The sequence below is a fragment of the Camelus ferus genome, chromosome 5, assembly GCF_009834535.1.
Source record: "Camelus ferus isolate YT-003-E chromosome 5, BCGSAC_Cfer_1.0, whole genome shotgun sequence".
Lineage (NCBI taxonomy): Eukaryota > Metazoa > Chordata > Mammalia > Artiodactyla > Camelidae > Camelus > Camelus ferus.
Genome location: NC_045700.1, coordinates 30663161 through 30678261, shown reverse-complemented (window position 1 = coordinate 30678261; position 15101 = coordinate 30663161). Strand labels below are relative to the sequence as shown.

Below are 15101 nucleotides of genomic sequence, written 5' to 3'. Positions count from 1 at the left end.
AAGTAGTATTTGTAAAACTTTTTTTTCTTAACGGTATTTTGGATTTTTGGGGGGGGATAATTAGGTTTATTGATTGATAAATGTACTGGGTGGGGACTGAACCCAGGACCTCGTGCATGCTAAGCATGTGCTCTGCCTCTGAACTATACTCTACCCCTTAGTATTTGTAAAACTTTCAAATGGAGCTAAATCCAGTGTACACACCTTCTCTTCTCATTTTTCTTCCTTGTATTTCTGTTATCCTTTTAATTTTATTATCTCATCTATCCTACTCTTCCTTAGAAATAGCAGCACTGAGGAATAGATTGTCTAGGGTTTTGAGCTTTTAACTTAGTTTTGCCCCCTTTTCTTATTCCTCAGAGCTTTCTGTATGAGGTCAGAGGGAGCAGCCATAGTGAATAGCCGTCAAGGGATACGGCTTTAGTGTTCCATCATCATCCCCTTCTAGATTCTGTTCATTGAGCTTCTGTACAGAAGAGCACAAGAAGAACAGAAACTACTTTACTTATCTGCTTTTAGCATACAGGAGTAGTAGCTGTAAGATTTTTTTCTGGGCATTGAAGATTATAATCTTTGTTTCATAGGACATTTTCTACAGAGATGAAAATAAATCCCTGTCACAACAAATGAAATGATGGTGGTAGTTTCATCCTGTTTTTTGGGTCTTATTTTGGAGAGCATTGACTATCCTTTTGTACATCTATTACTTTGGTTTCAGTGCAGGCATGTTAATGGCTAGTGTACAATCAAATGGAAAAAGATTAAAAAGAAAAATGGTCAATATTATCTTAAGTGTGGCTAGGGGTGCATGAACCTAAAAATATTCCATATCATTTAACCCAGCGATTTCAGACCCATACTAAATACACAGGGATACATGCAAAGATTTAGCTCTTAGATTATTCTTCACAGTGTTACTTATAAAAACAAACGAGAGTAAAATGTCTTTCAGCGTGGGATTGGTTTTTAAAAAATTACACATCCAAACATTCTGACATTCTACAATAAAAAGTATTGTCATTGATAAATCTCTATTGACCTGAAAGATGTTACGCTATATGGTAAAAAAGCAGAAGATATGACAATTAATTTTATGTTTGTTGATAAAAATGAGTATCTTCAGAGGAAAAGGTCTAGAACAATTAAAAATCAGAGGGATTATTTCTGCTTGAGTTAATTTTTTGAGTGAGTAACCAGTTCTCTCTTCAATTTCAGTTTCTGAATAGGGCATCCGGCATTTTCTGTTCCATGGTCACTGACTGCAGATGCAGCTCCTGTTCCAGAAAATGCTTGCTGTTCTTCATAAAGTGTTTATTGACTATTTACCCTTATCAACCATTCAGAGATGAATAAAATAGTATTTCTTCCCTTGAATGGTTCATCATCAGTTTGTTTTTCTATCTAATAAGAAAAACAACTTTACTGCCAGAGTATTAAATTTTACATTTCATTTCTGTCTGTCATTGTATACAATGAAATTTGGTAGCATTTATCACACTAGGAAATTATAATTGGTAAACATGTGTGTTGACTCCCAAAAAGTGTAGATAGAGTTATTGAAAAGAGACTCATAGTCTGAAGTTAACTATGTTCCAGGCTGTTCCAACCTTCTTTCCTACCACCTTCTTAACATCATTTTCTGCTGCCTTGATCAGATTGCCCTTTTCGTTCTTCCCTCATATACCCTTCTTGTTCCTTTTTGCCTGCCTTAATTCACACTGTCCCACTAACCTGACATAGGCTTAATTTTACACTTGGCCTATCCATCCTTCCTCAGCTGCCAGTTTAAGTCCCAGCTTCTCTATAAAACCTCTTGGTCAAATTAATCTCTTCTAAAGTCTTCTGTTCTTGCCTATTTCATTTTGCATTCAGTTATCATTTGTTACTTTTCAAGTTCTTAGCTTTGTCTTCTTAATAGATTTCAGTCTTTCTGAAGGAGTGAACCATACCTTCTGCCTAATTACTCTGTCCCAGGATAGTGTTGGGCATAGTTCAGTAAAAATTTGTTATTGCTTTGGGATTATGTGTCAAATTCTTGAAAGTGATCTCAAATGTGTGCAGTGGTCCTGCCCTTTTGTGTTATCCTGGCGTTTCCTCAGTATACTGGGTTATGTGGGCCAGTTAATTCTTAGTCACACATTTGTTAGCATGCACACTCATTTCTGAAGCTTCCTATGTGATTTACAGCTGATATGTCTGAAAACAGTTTGACCTCCTTTATACAGTCACACATGGGAAAGCGGCAACAGCACTTTTTGTTTGTCTCAGACCTAACAGACTGATAGAGGAAAGGTGACAAGTCCTGATAGGACTCAGTCCAGGTCATACATTTGGTAACCCTGTGTCTGGATGCCTGCTGTTGTCTCTTACCTCTTGAGTCTCTCTGTGTTTATATAAAAAGAACTACATTCAGTAAATAACTTATGAGTGCTTAGGCCAGATAAAGTGGCCATTTAACTTTTATGAACTTGTCAGTTACAAAGGGAGTTCTTTATTACTCCTAAGGGAACAGGCAAAACTGTACCAAGTCAAAAGGATTTGCGTTGAAGTTCCTTGGGCAGATTTGAAGATGCAGATTTGAAAATGTTCTTATTTGGACCTGGCTTCACTCACTTTTTCAAAAGAAACCAATGAACAAGCAGTAGAGACTTATTAATACATACATTGTTTTCCTTTGCATTTTCAAGGAATAATTATGTATTTTTTTTAGTTGATCCTTTCATGAATATAAGCAAATGAAAATATGTGTGATGTACTTGTGAATGTACTTTTATTTCAATAATGTTGTACGTCATAGCAGGCTCTGGGCCTTGCCTGAGTACTTTCTTCTACTAAGATTTTAATTAAGGCTTGAACTCTTCCTAATTTAGAAATTACTTATCTTTGTAACTGAATTTTCAACAGAAACCTATGACATAAGAAACAAAATTCTCCTAGCACCAAAATTATGATTTGATTGCATTTTTTATGAGGTGTGGAAAGGACTTTCCCTAATATTATGATGTTGTATCAGCCTAGCCATTACATGAATTCAATAATTCCTCCTCCCATTTTCCCTTTTTGAATGCTCTTTCATAGTATATAAAGAACCTTTTAAAATATGAATAGAAAATGTGCCAAATTAAAAAAATAATAATTTATGTTGCTAAATACATGCTTAAAAACTTTCAAGAGTATTAAAGTGCTTTTCTTCTATATCAGGAAGCATTCTGAATTGTCTGAATTGAATGTAAAAGTCCTAGAAGCTCTGGAACTATACAACAAGTTGGTGAATGAAGCACCAGTATATTCAGTCTACTCAAAGCTCCATCATCCAGCACATTACCCACCTTCCTCAGCTGGGGTTCCAATGCAGGTGAGCATGTTTTTTGAGAAAATTTTTCAAAATTTAAAAAAAGTTGTAAATTTTAAAAAATGCTTTAAAGCATAGTATTAAAATTTCTGTGGTCCATGAACAAAATCATACAATTCATTTTTGTTAAGAAAAAAAGTTGGCTCAACAATTAGTGTTCACTGGGACAATTAGATACTGATGTTTCACAAATATATTTTAGTTCATTTTTAACATAATGAAGAGACCATTAAATATATGAGAAGAGTTCTGTTCTTCATAAGTTTTTGTAAATACAAAGCATAAATCCTTTATGTAAGTATAAATCCTTTTGTAAGTATAAAGTATGAATCCTGTGATTTAGGACAGTGCCTGGTGTGTCGGAAGTCCTCCAGATGAGGAACTGATGCTGTTCCTGTTGCTCAGCCAACAAAATTTAACACTTAAAAACAATTTCTTTAACTTAACGTGATTATTAAAAGGCTTAGTTAATGGACTTATTTTGCTCTCAGATCCTGCTTTATGTTTTCTTAGATGTGTGACTTGTTAAAAATCCATGCGTGATGAGGATATGGTGCAGGCCCCATGAGCATTCATGAACAGCATCTTTTCCAGGACTTTCACTTTTTATCTGCTTCCCAGCTGAAGTGAATATTTACATTTTATCAGAATCTAGTATTCTGAAGCCTTTTTTATATTTCAGCCAGTTAGCAGTTGAGTTCAGAATGAGCTTAGATGAACAAATTCCATGTTAATTATATGAAAACTGGTATGTAAGAGTGTGTGAAGGAGACACCAATGAGAAAAGATAGAATGTGGGTGCACAATCTAGATGACTTCACACAACATAATTGTTAAGTTAAAAAAGAATGGTTACTATGGTAACTGTCACATCAGACAAGATGCATTTATCAAATATGCCATGCTCTGAACTTTTGAAAATGATGAAAGAGTCATTACATAGGAGGGTAGAAAGGATTTCTGGGTGCATAAGACAGCTGGAGTTTATTCAGTTACTGTTTTCAGAAGAGTTATTTGCTGTTGCTGTGAAAATGAACAAAATAGAAATGTCTGTGCCATTGTGCTACATACAGGACTGTATGTTGTATTTACTTCCTTGTGTGTCTGTAAAAGGTTGTCATTCCTATGTCAGATTTTTGTGTTTAGTTGCATACGAGTTACAATCTGTATTTCGCTAAGCACAACTCATTTTTTTAAAAATTAGCTTTCTGTCTAGTTTGATTCTTTATACAACCTCTGTCTACACTGTTCATGCATAATAGTATTTGAAATAGTCAAAGTTTCTATTCTAATCTGAAAAAAAAAAAGCTTGTACGAGAAAAAGTTGGAGTAATACACCATTAGTTGTATCTGTGAAGGCCACTCAGGAACCCTAAACTGCAGAAGAGGTCTACGCCCATGGTCTCAGCCTGTTGTCAGTAGGCTGTTACATGCCTGCTAAGGAGGTGATATGATTGTGCTTATTAATGTAGTAGTTGATTTGGCATTTCTGGCATTCTAAATTTTCATGTCATTGGTGTTTCCTATAAAAACGGTTTAAAACTGGAGTGATGATAGTTACCATATGTGCATTAAATGTGCATTGTTTTGAATGCTATATTTGGTAGTCAGATGGTCCATCTTGTCCTTAAGGAGATGTTACTCTGAAAATTAAGTAGGGCACGTATAAATATCTGAAGAAACTTAGACCATTTTGCTATTTCCTGAGGATACATCTCCTTTACCCACAGTTCTTTATTTTTGTCCTGTCTGTCCTGCAGGCAGGATAAAGGAGGCATTGCCAGAGAGGGCTTCACCTTGCCTTGCTCCCATTTATTCTTCAACTTATTCAATTCCTTCTTAAGAAAGAAACTTAAAAGAATGTCATCCTGGGATGGGGGTGAAGAAGGTCATCTCTCTGATGGTGATTTGAAGTGATATTGGGCTGCCCTTCAAGGGAGTATAATATAATTTTCTACAGCAAGATGTGTTACTTAGATTCCAACCCTCTACTTAAAAACCCACCACCTCCCTTCCTTTTAATCCCTTGCAAAATAAAAGAACAAGCAAGTGAATCATACATTTCTGTTGATTTGGCATTGTGATTTGGAAGCTCTCCACTTTTTATACTAGGGTGGATAGATTGGTGGGATCAGATTGCTCCCCCAAAGAACTATAACATTTCATTTCATCTAATTCTTTTAAAGTTTTAAATGTATTGCTAGGCAGCTGTTTGGGAGATCAGTGAGTGAATTTTTTCTCTTTGGTTAATAGACATATCCAGTTCAACCACATGGTGGAAACTATATGGGTCAAAGTATTCACCAAGTCACTGTTGCCCCAAGCTACAGCCTAGGACTAGATCAAATCGGTCCACTGAGATCTCTGCCACCAAACGTGAATTCCTCAGTGACAACACAGCCTGCTCAGACTCCGTATTTAAGGTACGTTTTTGGAAGCTGTCTTAATTTTGTAATTATATACATTAAATTTTCACAGACTTTCCAAATGAGAATAATTAGATCCTCCTCTTTATAAAGTAGTGTCCTCTTTTGCTATTGAGGTGAACTTAAAGAACTGCCCATTCATGATCCCATGAAATTGGAATGGTGCTGCTCTTAGCTTTGCTGTGTATACTGAGATGGTGCTCAGACCTGGCTTACGTACAGTCTGGGTCCCTGGGACAAAGTAAAGCTAACTGTCCCCTAGGAACCAAGCCAGTGATATAGTTAGCACAGAGCTGTAATCAGCCTAGTAAAGCAGTCCCAGACATATTTTTAAGAGCATGCACTCCTGAAAATCAGAAAACTTTTGTTACTTTGACTCTTAAAAAGAAGGGTGTTTGAGCTGTGGAATCTGTAGTCTAATTTTTTTATACTAACACTTTGATTCTGAAAAACATGTTTAAATCTTGCCAATTAACTTTGCTTAACCACACAAAATGTTTATTCACTATTGTCATGTGTAACGATCTGTACGGTCTCTTCCCACTCTTAAATTCCATGAGAGTAAATTTTAGATATTATCTGGAAATTAAATAAATCTGTTTGTATTGATGTTTAGTTCAACTGAAATGTAAAAATGTTGTTATCCTGGGTGACACTAGGAATTACAGAGAAAAAACTGGAGGACAATAATCCTCCTATGTTGAAGTAGTGTAATTGGTGCAATTAGAAATTATGTATCTTTTAGGGGGAGAGTATAGTGCAAGTGGTAGAGTGCGTGCTTAGCATGCATGAAGTCCTGGGTTTCATCCCCAGTACCTCCTCTGAAAATAAATAAACCTAATTACCTCCCCCCTGCCAAAATAAAATAATTAAATAATATAATAGTAAATATATTAAAAAAATTTTTTAAGTTATATATATTTTAAAAGATATGCTATACTAATTACAGAAACAAACAGAAGTCCTGCAATTTGGTGTGATTTTTCAACGTTGTGTGTGTGTGTGTGTGTGTGTAGTGTTAATAGTAAACTATAGGTCAGGGCTATCTTGAGGGTAGATTTAGGGCCCTATTCAGATTACACAGTTCTCCCTGCCTTTATTATTTTTATGTAGGGATTCGTTAAGCTATCAGGGCAGCTTTGAAAGTGCCCTGCCAAAGGAAAGTGTACAGAGTGTGTGAGGAAGAGTGGTCTCCTCTGTGCTGAGTGAGAGAAGGGGGAGGGAAGGAAATGGGCCGAGGGTGCACTGGAGCTTGGATTCTGTTTGCACTGCAGCTGGCCAGGGACCCCACTGCCAGAAACAATCTGCATCTCCTCAAAAGATTTTAAAATGTTTTCTGTGAGATATTTTGGAGAAAACAAAATGAGATAGGCCTTATAATCTTATATTTTCTTTTTGAGTACTTTCTTCTCCCCAAGTATAAAAATCTCATTAGCAGTTTTGGATAGCTGGAGTGGTTAAATCATAATTGGAATAGTAGAGCTGTATAAACTGAGAAAATTTATGGAAAATGCGTTTTTATTTTCTAATGATGCTTGATCTCTGACCACAACCTTGATAATGCAATGTAAGTATGGTTTTCTCTTTAAAATTTTGTTTGCAGCACTGGACAAGACACTGTTTCCAACCCTGCTTATATGAACCAGAACTCTAGCCTTCAGTCAGCTCCTGGTCCCACTGCGTACACACAGCAGATGGGGCTGTCGGTGGATGTGTCATCTTACCAGAACACTACTTCCAGTTTGCCACAACTGGCAGGCTTTCCAGTGGCAGCTCCTGCTCATTCCGTTGCACAGCAGCAAACAAATTACCATCAGCAGCAGCCTCTCCTTTAAGAACAAACCAGGCATTTTCTTGAAAGCCTTCGTAAGTGTATGACTCGACTGTTGTGGTTCTAATCTGAAAATATTAAAAGAAGAAAAATGTTTTTTCTCAACTCAAAAGGCCCATGAATAAATAAAGCACAAAAACTTATCTTGCCCTAATAGGCCATAAAGGGTTTTTTCAGTCCAACTTGTCTGAAGTCAAACTTTTGATCACAGGCAGCTACAAGTTGCTTCCAGTTAGTTTTATCTTACTTTCAAATCTCTTCATGAATCTGGGCACCCAATAAATAGCCTTATGACACTAAACAACATGAGATAGGAGCATTATAAAGAAACCACTGTTTATCCCTAAAATGTTGTGATAATTGGGAGCGTGTTGAAACTTTTATACATTTTTATCTGCATTTTTTCAGAGTTTCCCACACACCACTCTTTTAAAAGGCGAACATGGTTTTGTGCAAGCATTTAGCTTCCTAGTGCATTTCCTTTGGCTCCTTAAATTGCAATTGTGTTTGCAGTACTGGTCAGTTTTGTTCTTGGTGATGTGTTGAGTAATAATTAGCATATAATTAATTATCTACAGAAGCAAGAGCACTTTGGAAGGAACAGAAATGTTTTCTGTTATTATCAGTGAAGACTATGTAAATGCAGGTGTGTGATCAAGTGTTTAGCTAGTCCCCCAGTCATGCCAACGGTGGGCTGAGGAATTCCCCACAAAACATTACCATTTCCTGGAAAAACACATTTCTTTTCCTACAAGGGCCCCTCACATTTAGAATTGCCACTAATGGCCTTTTCAAGTGATTTTGGCCATTCTCTAATGAAGATATGATCCTTTTTACTTTTCTCCTATAGTGTGGTGTGCAGAGATGCTGTGTTTCTTTTTTAAGGATTATATGTGAATTTGAGCTTATATGTGAATTTGAGCTATGAGACATTCCCAGTAATTTGATGTGATGTATATCAAGCATGGGTGGTGTGCGTTTTTATTGAAGTGTTCTTTTAAAGAGGTGATTTGAGTACCATTGCTAAGCCAGGTTGTTGAAAATTCTGGCCATTCCTTTAAGAAGAAATCCTAAGCCTGAGGAATAATAGCAGGCAATGGATTTATAGGGAAGCCATGGAGACAGTTTTCCTGAAGCCTATATTTTAAATTAGTTTATAATGCTAATAGAGTCCATATACTGTAGGAGTTAGTAAACCAATAGGGATTGTTTTGTCTCCTCAAAATTTGCACACTACTGCATCATCTACCGACTTTTAGGTTAACACAGAATGCAAATACATTGCTTACAGATAACATGATATTTAGATTGGGAAAGACAATGGATATAAGTTTAGTTTTTTAAAAGTTAACTTGCATGGAAGCAAGATTTCTTTATTGTTTTTTAAAGAAAGCCCTTCATCTTTCTACTACAAATATATTTGAAGAGAATGCTCTGGAAATTTTTGTCACTTATCTATTTACAGAAATTTGATTATAAGTATGTACCTTTTTCAAAGAAACTGTATTCTAGAACAAAATAGTCTTATATATGCTACTTGGTCTACATTCAAAGGGAAAAACAAGCAGTATTTGAAAGCCCAATTTCTGTCATTGTCTTATTTCAGATACAAGTAACAGGAAAGTTTTAACCTTTCATGCCTCTGTTCTGTTTTTCATCCAGTATTTTCCTTCCACGTGAATTCAATTATATACTTATAAAAAATTCTAAACTGGCACCTTGCTTTTTTGGAAATGAAGCTTCCATTCTCTAAAGAAAACAAAACATAAAAAAATTCACAAAGCTGCTCTTAATAATAGTTAAGTTTGCATACATATGGAAAATCTTATATTTTCCCCAAATAATATTTACTAAACAATTATTTTAATGTTTGTGTAAGTAGTTAATGTATAATTGTGATCTGAGTTGTAAAAACTTCATTCTGCATAAGTCTTTGAACTAGAATAAATACTGCACACCCACTGAATTGGGATCAGCCAATTAAGTTCACCTAATGTAGTTTTGGAATGATATAACATGCAACATGTATATAGTGTATATTGGCATTTATCTGTGAAATTTTATACATCCAGAAGTTTCTTCTCCCTTTTAAATTAAAAGTAATTTTATTTTTGCCATACTGTAAGGAATTTTGTGTTGCAGGTTGATAGTATAAAAGTGTTATTAAATCTGTGTACTGAGATATTTTTGCTGTTAATAAGAAACACAGGGTTGTTATTTTTCTTTCTTTTTCATGATCTTAATGGATTTATTTATTTTAAGACCTGTTTATAATTAAATGTTTTCTGCCAAAGGAATGGTCTAACATCAGATTTCTACATTAGGTTCATACATACTGTTTTATATAAAAAATAAAATAACTTCTGCTTTTTCATATGAAATCTTGGTACATTAGAAAGAATTTCTAAAAATTTATAATAAAATTAATTTTCATTAATGTGGGACAAATTTCCCCTCGGTGTTAAAATATACGAAGTGGGATATGTTCTTACAATTTGGAAAATGTATGGTTTACCAACATTGTCTCATAATTCGGTAATTTGTTTATAAAATTACCTGAATATTAAGTAATTATAATATTTATCAATTAGGAGTTGATACTTGATGACCTAAAAAATTTCACTGTGTATTTTGAAGATAGTTATAAAGTTTCACCATCCAGATTTTTAAAAAATTGATTTTAGATGTTAAAAAAAATTATGGCTTAGGGGTTTAAAAAGAAAGTTTTTCTTAGTAAAAAGTATGTGTCAAGGCCCCTGACTTCTAGGAGAGGATTTATTGAATTGTCATTATGATGAGAAAGCTGAAGTTATTTTGTAAGTAATAAATTATAAATAATATGGCACCAATCTATCATGCTTTGTTTCCATCAAAAGGCATTTTTATTTACTTAAATCAGTTTTAGTCAGTAAGTAAAGGGAGGACTCAATTCTAGGGATTTGATTTTTTGTTGTTAATTTGATTTAGTTTCTTTTGAAGATTAAAGATTTATTTTTTAATAAAGTTTTCCCTAGAGGAATTATTCTACTTTTACCATACCAAATTTGAATGTGTTTTTAAAAAACTTACTGTGTCAAAAACAGAAGTTATGTTGCTATTTATACAGTGTAGTGTGATAAATAGTATACTCCCAAAATTCATGTTTACCCAGAATGTCAGAATGTGACCTTATTTGGAAAAGAGTCTTCACAGGTGTAGTTAGTTAAGGATCCAGAGGTGATCTGGATGGGCTCTAAATTTAGGATGGGCTCTAAATCCAGTGACTAGTGTCCTTATAAGAAGAGAAGACACACAGACAGACAAGCGCACGAGGCATGTGAAGATGGAGGCAGAAATCAATTGGAATTATTCTGTCATAAGTCAAGGACTGTCTGGGGCCACCAGAAACTGGAGGAAACAAGGAAGGATTCTTCTCTAGAGACTTCAGAGGGAACATGGCCCTGCAAACACCTTGATTTCAAGTTTCTAGCCTCTGAAATGCAGAAGGAATTAATGCTTTAAGCCACTCTGTCTGAGGTACTTTGTGATGTGCAGTGAAGTCTAAGTACCAAGCACTCTGAACTTTTACAGGATTGGTTAAAATTGTCACGAGAGTTCTGAGACAAATGTTTGTAGTCCAGTAGCAGTCTTCTATTATTTTTTTTAAACTATGATGGAATTGCTTGGATAAATGAAGCTATGACCCCTGATAATCCCACACAAAATCTTCTTTTTTTGGGGGGGTTCTTTATTTTTTTTAAACATTTTTTATTGATTTATAATAATTTTACAATGTTGTGTCAAATTCCAGTGTACAGCACAATTTTTCAGTTATACATGAACATATATATCATTATCACATTCACAAAATCTTTTTAGCAATTTTTAAAAACTTACATCTACGTTTCAATGATTGATTTCTTTATGCCAGAGGTGTTAACAGGATTATAGTGTGTGCACTTACTATTCACTCTTCTCCCCATCTTGAGTAGTGGGTACTGAAAGAAAGGAGAAATGTTCGAAGGCAAGCAGAGGAACAGAAGCAGCAGCTACAAAACTGGATGGATGGTCCCCACAGAGGCTCCTGAAGAATAGTTTTGTTTTGTTCTTATTTTACACCATTTAATACACTAATGAGGAAAATAAAGACTTTCCAATATCTTTAAGCAAGTCAGTTCACCTCTACTGATTACATTTGGTCTAGGGAGCTCACTACCTTTTTTAAAAAATTGAGGTGAAATCATGTAACATAAAATTTGCTGTTTTAAAATGAACAGTGGCATGTAGTATGTTCACAATGTTGTGCAACCATCTCCCAAAATTAGACCTTTTGCGTCTGTCTACTTCCACTTAGCATACAATTTTTGAGGTGCATCTCCTCATACAGTATATGAGGTTCATATACCAGTTTGTTTATCCATTCATCTGTTGATGGATACTTGGGCTCCACCTTTTTGCCATTGTGAATAGTGTTGCTATGGACATTTATGCACATGTTATTTGAGTACCAATTTTCAATTCTTTTGGACCTATACCTAAGAGTGGAACTATTGGGTCATGTGGTAATTCTATGTTTAATTTTTCGAGGAACTGCCAAACTTCCAGATCCCCACTAACAATGCATGAGGGTTCCAAGTTCTCACCAACAGTTATCTCCTATTTTCAAAAATTACAGCTATCCTGGTGGATGTGAAGTCATACTTCATTGTAGTTTCTGTTTGTGTTTCCCTCATGACTAATGATGTTGAGCATCTTTTCATGTATATCTTGTTTGGAAAAAATGTCTATGTAAGCCCTATGCCCATTTTTAAGTTGGGTTGTTTGTCTTTTTTGTTTGTTACTGAATTGCAAGAGTTCTGTATATATTCTGGAAACTAGACTCTTACTAGATACATGACACATATATTTTCTTCCATTTTGTAGGTTGTCTTTTCCCTTTTTTTTTAAATTGAAGTATAGTTGATTTACAATGTTGTGTTTCTGGTGTGCATAGTAATTCAGTTATTTATATATAAAGTTTTTCATATTCTTTTTCATTATAGGTTATTACAAGCTATTGAATATAGTTCCCTGTGCTGTACAGTATCTTCACTTTCTTGGGGATGTTCTTTGATGCACAGAAGTTTTTAATTTTGATGAAGTTCATTTTATGTTATTTCTTTCGTTGCTTGTACTTTTGGTGTCATATCTAAGAGTCCATTGCCAAATCCAAGGTCAGGAAGATTTTCTCCTGTTTTCTTCTGAGAGTTTTATGGCTTTAGTGCTTATAATTAAGTCATTGATCCATTCTCATTTAATTTTTGTACGTGGTGTGAGGTAGGATTCCAACCTCATTCTTTTGTGTATGGATATTCAGTTGTCCCAGCACCATTTGTTGAAGAGACTGTTCTTTCACCAGCTATTTGTTGACACTGCTAGAACATATTCTTAAGTCCTCCAGCTGTGATGCATCAACCCCATAGCCGAATGCCATTCTAAGAGGCGACAGCCTTGTCCTCATCTGATCACCTCTGTCACATACCTAAAGGGGAGTCAGTGCTATCTTGTCAGGATATAGGTCCCAGTGGTGAATAGGTAGCCCATGAATAGATATGTTGGGTGTCCGTGTACAGATGGCTTTTAGCTGTCACATAGATTTTTTTCCCTCCAAGTAACTTCATTACAGGTGTTGTGGAAAGTGCATTGTCTAAATTTAAAAAATGGGACACAGAACCCCATACAGAAATAATCTTTATTGTTATTTCTTTCCTGGGAAACCACCCTCCCCCCGCCAGAGGTTTTCATCTACATGTTCTTGATCAGAATTGTGTCTTCTGAGTCACATATTAGGTAGGATCTTCATAATCTCACCCTTGGTAGCCTTTCTGACCTCTCCCACTTTTCTCACATGCTGGGTTCCAACTCCCAAGCCCTAAATTCCTCACGTGCTAATTTTGCTTTTCTTGTGCCTATGTTTGGCCCTGTTGTTTTTCTCTGCCTGAAATGTTTTCAATCATCTAATAAATTGTCTTTTTTTAAGTGTCAGCCCAGATTTCACTGATCTGGCTCGCAGACCTTGCTGCACTCTGTAAGTAGCATCTTGAACTGCTATAGTAGTTGCCATGTTGCACTGGAATGATCTGTAGGTTATCTGGATCTGTCTCTGTCATATACTATAGTTTGACTCATTCAACATGCACTTCCAACCGTCTTATTAATAATACTCTTCTATATGGAAATCAGTGAACAAGATAATTGTGCTTGCCTTCGCAGACTCCATGGCAGCCACAGGTGACCCAATGGCACGGTTTTAGTCAATGAGACATAGGTCAGAGTTCCTGGGGAGGGCTTTCTACCATGAAAGAAACAACTTTGAAAGAATAGGCTTTTGGCTCTTTCCCCTTCTGGCTTAGAAGACAAGTGTAATGTCAGGAAATAAAGCAATCATATTGTGACCATGAAGAAGAAAGTTACGATGGCTCTGGAAGATTAAAGGTAACTGGCTCTTTGATGACACTTTTGAGAACTGTACCAGTTCTAAATTGTCTTCCTCTGGACTTCTTTGTATGTGAAGGGAAAAAAAAAAACTTTATCTGTTGTTACCCCTATTTGTCTAGACTCCCACTGATAGGGTTTCTGCTGTTTGTCTCTGAAAGCATTCCTACCCACACTAGGTCTGTAAAATCCTTCAGAACTTGGAGCTATGAACTTAGAGCATTGGTGTATTCCCAGGGCCTAGCATAGGCACATGAAATATTTGTGGAATGAAGAATACAAATCGATTTAGCAGAGAGCTGCACAGCCCCTCAGAGTGCCTGGCATCCAATCACTTTGAGTTTTCTTTGAGCTTTTCTTACCCTTGTGCTTGTTGTTTATCATCATCATTCCATTAGAGCACATTTGAAATCAGGATATATTTTACAGTGACTGAGCCAGTATTTCAGAATTTCATTTTATTCTCTTAAAGCTGTTTAATCAGTGATGCATCTTAAACTCCAAGTCGTTTAGGATCCAGGGAATATCGCATTATTTTAACTATCAAGAGACAAAGAGGGCTGGGTTCCTGTCTAATTGGCAAGAAGGCCAATAGCTCTTAAAAAAAAAATCTTAAATGTCTCCAGTGCTTATCAAATAATAGTCAAGGGTGCTTTCCAGACCAGTATGCTCATTTCTCCACGCCAAGCCTAGGGATTGCAGCAGAGGCAGAAGCACAGTGAACATTTCTTTCTGACTCATGGCAGGAAATGGCACATCACAGACCCTTGCTATGGGCTGGAGGAGGAGTGAGTGGTTATGAAAACCACTCAGTAAAGGAGTCAACTAGAAGGTTGAAAGGTCACAGTGAGATAATTTTGGCAGGTGACATTACCAAGAGACAGTGCAAGAGGATATGAGGATTAAGGAAAAAGCAAATTCTACGAAATGGTCCTGACATTACTAGATATCTCCACTTCCATGTCCCACACTTACATGTTTATACTGGATGTGAAGCACTGGTATAGATTCATTCAAGTTCTCTTCCAACTTTGAATCT

The 15101-nt window shown here is 35.7% G+C and overlaps 1 protein-coding gene across 2 annotated transcripts in view; it reads left to right on the top strand.

Moving 5' to 3' along the window:
* STAM2 (signal transducing adaptor molecule 2) overlaps nt 1-10647 on the top strand; it is a 42901-nt gene extending 32254 nt beyond the window's left edge. For both annotated transcript variants that reach the window (XM_032479433.1, XM_006179046.3), the window contains exons 12-14: nt 3202-3355; nt 5606-5775; nt 7382-10647. In XM_032479433.1, coding sequence (XP_032335324.1) covers nt 3202-3355; nt 5606-5775; nt 7382-7613 — 556 coding nt within the window. In that variant the 3' untranslated portion in view covers nt 7614-10647. The remainder of the gene's footprint in view (nt 1-3201; nt 3356-5605; nt 5776-7381) is intronic.
* The last annotated feature ends 4454 nt before the right edge of the window (nt 10648-15101 follow it).